At 34.0% G+C, this 2,792-nt stretch overlaps 1 protein-coding gene across 1 annotated transcript; it reads left to right on the plus strand.

Moving 5' to 3' along the window:
* Positions 1 to 666: 666 nt before the first annotated feature.
* On the plus strand, positions 667 to 1,456 carry GO595_003892 (uncharacterized protein; the record flags this gene model as incomplete). The annotated part of the gene is made up of 2 exons (XM_067916962.1): positions 667 to 780; positions 893 to 1,456. The coding sequence occupies 2 exons, from the start codon at positions 667 to 669 to the stop codon at positions 1,454 to 1,456; spliced, it is 678 nt and encodes a 225-aa protein (XP_067775940.1).
* Between the last annotated feature and the right edge of the window lie 1,336 nt (positions 1,457 to 2,792).

Below are 2,792 nucleotides of genomic sequence, written 5' to 3' on the forward strand. Positions count from 1 at the left end.
TGTTGACTATTAACGATTACATTATCTAATAATGTACGATTAATTTCATCATTATATGACTCATAGATATATGACGCATACCATCGTCCAAATTTACATTTCAATGGAAATAAGTCTATTTCTAAATAATGAACATTTTGATTTATAGGTGGTTTCTTATTTTCAGTAATTGGAATTGATATTAGTATTGGATTGTCAAAGAATTCTATTATTTCTCTTTGAATAAAATAAAAATCGGAAGAATTACTATGTTTTATTATCATCCCAATTGGATTGATAATAAAATTGTTGTAATTTCCCATTTTATTATATTTAGGATCAAAGAATATTGCAACATCAATAGCATTAAGATCCTTATTTTTTTTGATATTGTCTGCAATTTGAGCAATGGAAAAAATATTCGCATACATGAAGAAAAAATGAAGTGATAATTTATAACAGTTATTTACTATTTAAAATAAAGTTTGCCATGTATTCAAAAAATATTCGTCGTTTTTTGTCTATTAACCTCCTGGCAAAGATAAATTGAATAGAATAAATGTCCGACCAAAGATAACCGGGGACAATTCGTGTTGGTTATGTGAGGTTTTTGATAGGTTTATGCGAAAAGTGGTGCTAAAAGTGCTATCGTTCCTATCAAAAAGTTTCGCGTTCTCTCAAAATTGAATGCGCATTCAAATTTCCAGACGAATTGTATGGCTCACAAAAATCATTTTGATTTTTGTTGCTAGCGGAGCGAGCACACTCGGGGGATTGGAGGGGTCTGAGGCCTCCGGAGGGGTCCGAAGGGCACCTCCGGAGGCCGAAGACCCCGGAAATCCCCCCAGTGAAAACTTAAGGTCGGGAATGATCACGAGGACCCTAGGGGCCCCGCCCCCGGCGGGGCCCCTAGGGTCCTCGTGATCATTCCCGACCGCATTATATACCTACCCAAGCTCAATTAGCGGAAGCAAAAATGATTATTATTGAACGTCAACATGAAATAGATACTAATGAACAAATGCGAATTAAAAGTAGCTTACAACGTGAGTTAGAAAGAGTAAAGAATGAAAATGAAACTTTACAGAAAGTTTTAAAATCAGAAGATTATAAGAATGCAAATGAAAAGCGAGCACAAACACAATATGAATTAAAAAAAGCACGTTATGAAAATGAACTATTAAAAGCTCAAAATGAAGCTAAAATAAAATGTGAACAAGAAAGAATTAAAAGAATGACGTCATTAACTTTAGAGCAATATCAGGCGTTAGATACCCAATACATAACAAGCATTAAAGGTTTGTATCAACAACAACTTATTGAAGAAGAAAAGCAGCGTACTGGATTGAGAGTAAGAGCAAGATTTGAGAGATCGAAAGAAGCGGAAATTGAGCAACAACGAAAAACAGTTGATGAAGAAATTAAAGCACAAGAATTAGGAGCGTATCAAACAGCCGTCGGTCCAAACCAGAAATAAGCTCGACGCACAAAGAATCGATCGTTAAAAACGCTCGGAAAAAGTTCAAACAAAATAACGTGAAAAAGAAATTAAAAGAAAAGAGAGATTACAAGCAACCGAAAAAAATAAGATTGCTTTTGACGCTGAATTAGAATATTTAAATTCTGAGGAACATAAAGCACAAATACAGAAAAATACAAATTTGAAAATAGCAACGTTACAAAATCAAAGAAGAGCTCAAAATATTATGTTAATGCAATGCTATAGACCAATACAGAATTTATTAAAACACAGATAAAATTCAAGATGTTCACAACGCAAGGTATGAATGGTTTATGCTTTCTAATTCATTATCTGACGAAGCTAAAGCAGGTAATAATTGTTTTGCGACTATTGATAAAATTAGAGCTCACGATTCAATGGTTCCTGGCGGTTACTGTGACTTTAGCGCTATTACCTCAGCAAAAGAAGTTATAGTTAAGATTCCATTGAGAATTCCGATAAGTTATTTCTTAATGTTATTTAATATGTGATATTATCCGAACTGGAGCGGTAAGATTTCAATCGAACTGATGCCTTCATATCAAAATCTTGTTATTGCGCCTGTATGCGACCATGAATCGTTAGTTGCTGCAAAAGCCGTAGTCGAAGGAGATTATTTATGCGACCTTGGATTTAGAAATGTTAATGAATCAGTAAAGAGCAAAATTAAAGCAACAGCAAGAAGCGGAACAACAACTTACGCAACAATGGACGCCCCACAAAAATTCATTTGCAATAGTCAAGTAACAAAAATGTTAAAATCAAGCTTGCAACATATCTTTTGAAAATGGATGTGTTTAATGCTCTTGCTGCTAAATACATTTATATTTCAATGCTGTTTCCAATTCATGTATGCCAAGTCAGAGATTTCACACAACCACTCGGAAGTAATTCGACGACGGCTCCAACATCATTTAATACTGCTGCAACAATCGGATTAAAACACTGCGATACTATATTTACTGTATTCAGACAAAGTCAATATTCACGGATGTGCTTCTTAAATCCACAAATTAGATATAGTATTAATATTGACGGTAAGATTTATCCGAGATAAGCTTATGAAACCGTTGATGATTCAAGAAATCTTGATATGTTATTTGATGCTGTAAATTCAAACGGAATCCTTTTAAGTTATTTAGCAAAAGATATAAAAACTTCTGTTCAACCGTAATATTATAAGAATACATATAGTTCTGCTGGTGTTAATACTCAAACAAGAGCATGGCACGGAAAGGATAACAGTAATTTCTTCATTGGATTACCGTTTGCAGAAGGCGAAGATTTTATGGGTGGCATATCAACTACAGGT

The sequence above is a fragment of the Histomonas meleagridis genome (assembly GCF_020186115.1).
Source record: "Histomonas meleagridis strain 2922-C6/04-10x chromosome Unknown contig_237, whole genome shotgun sequence".
Classification (NCBI taxonomy): domain Eukaryota; phylum Parabasalia; order Tritrichomonadida; family Dientamoebidae; genus Histomonas; species Histomonas meleagridis.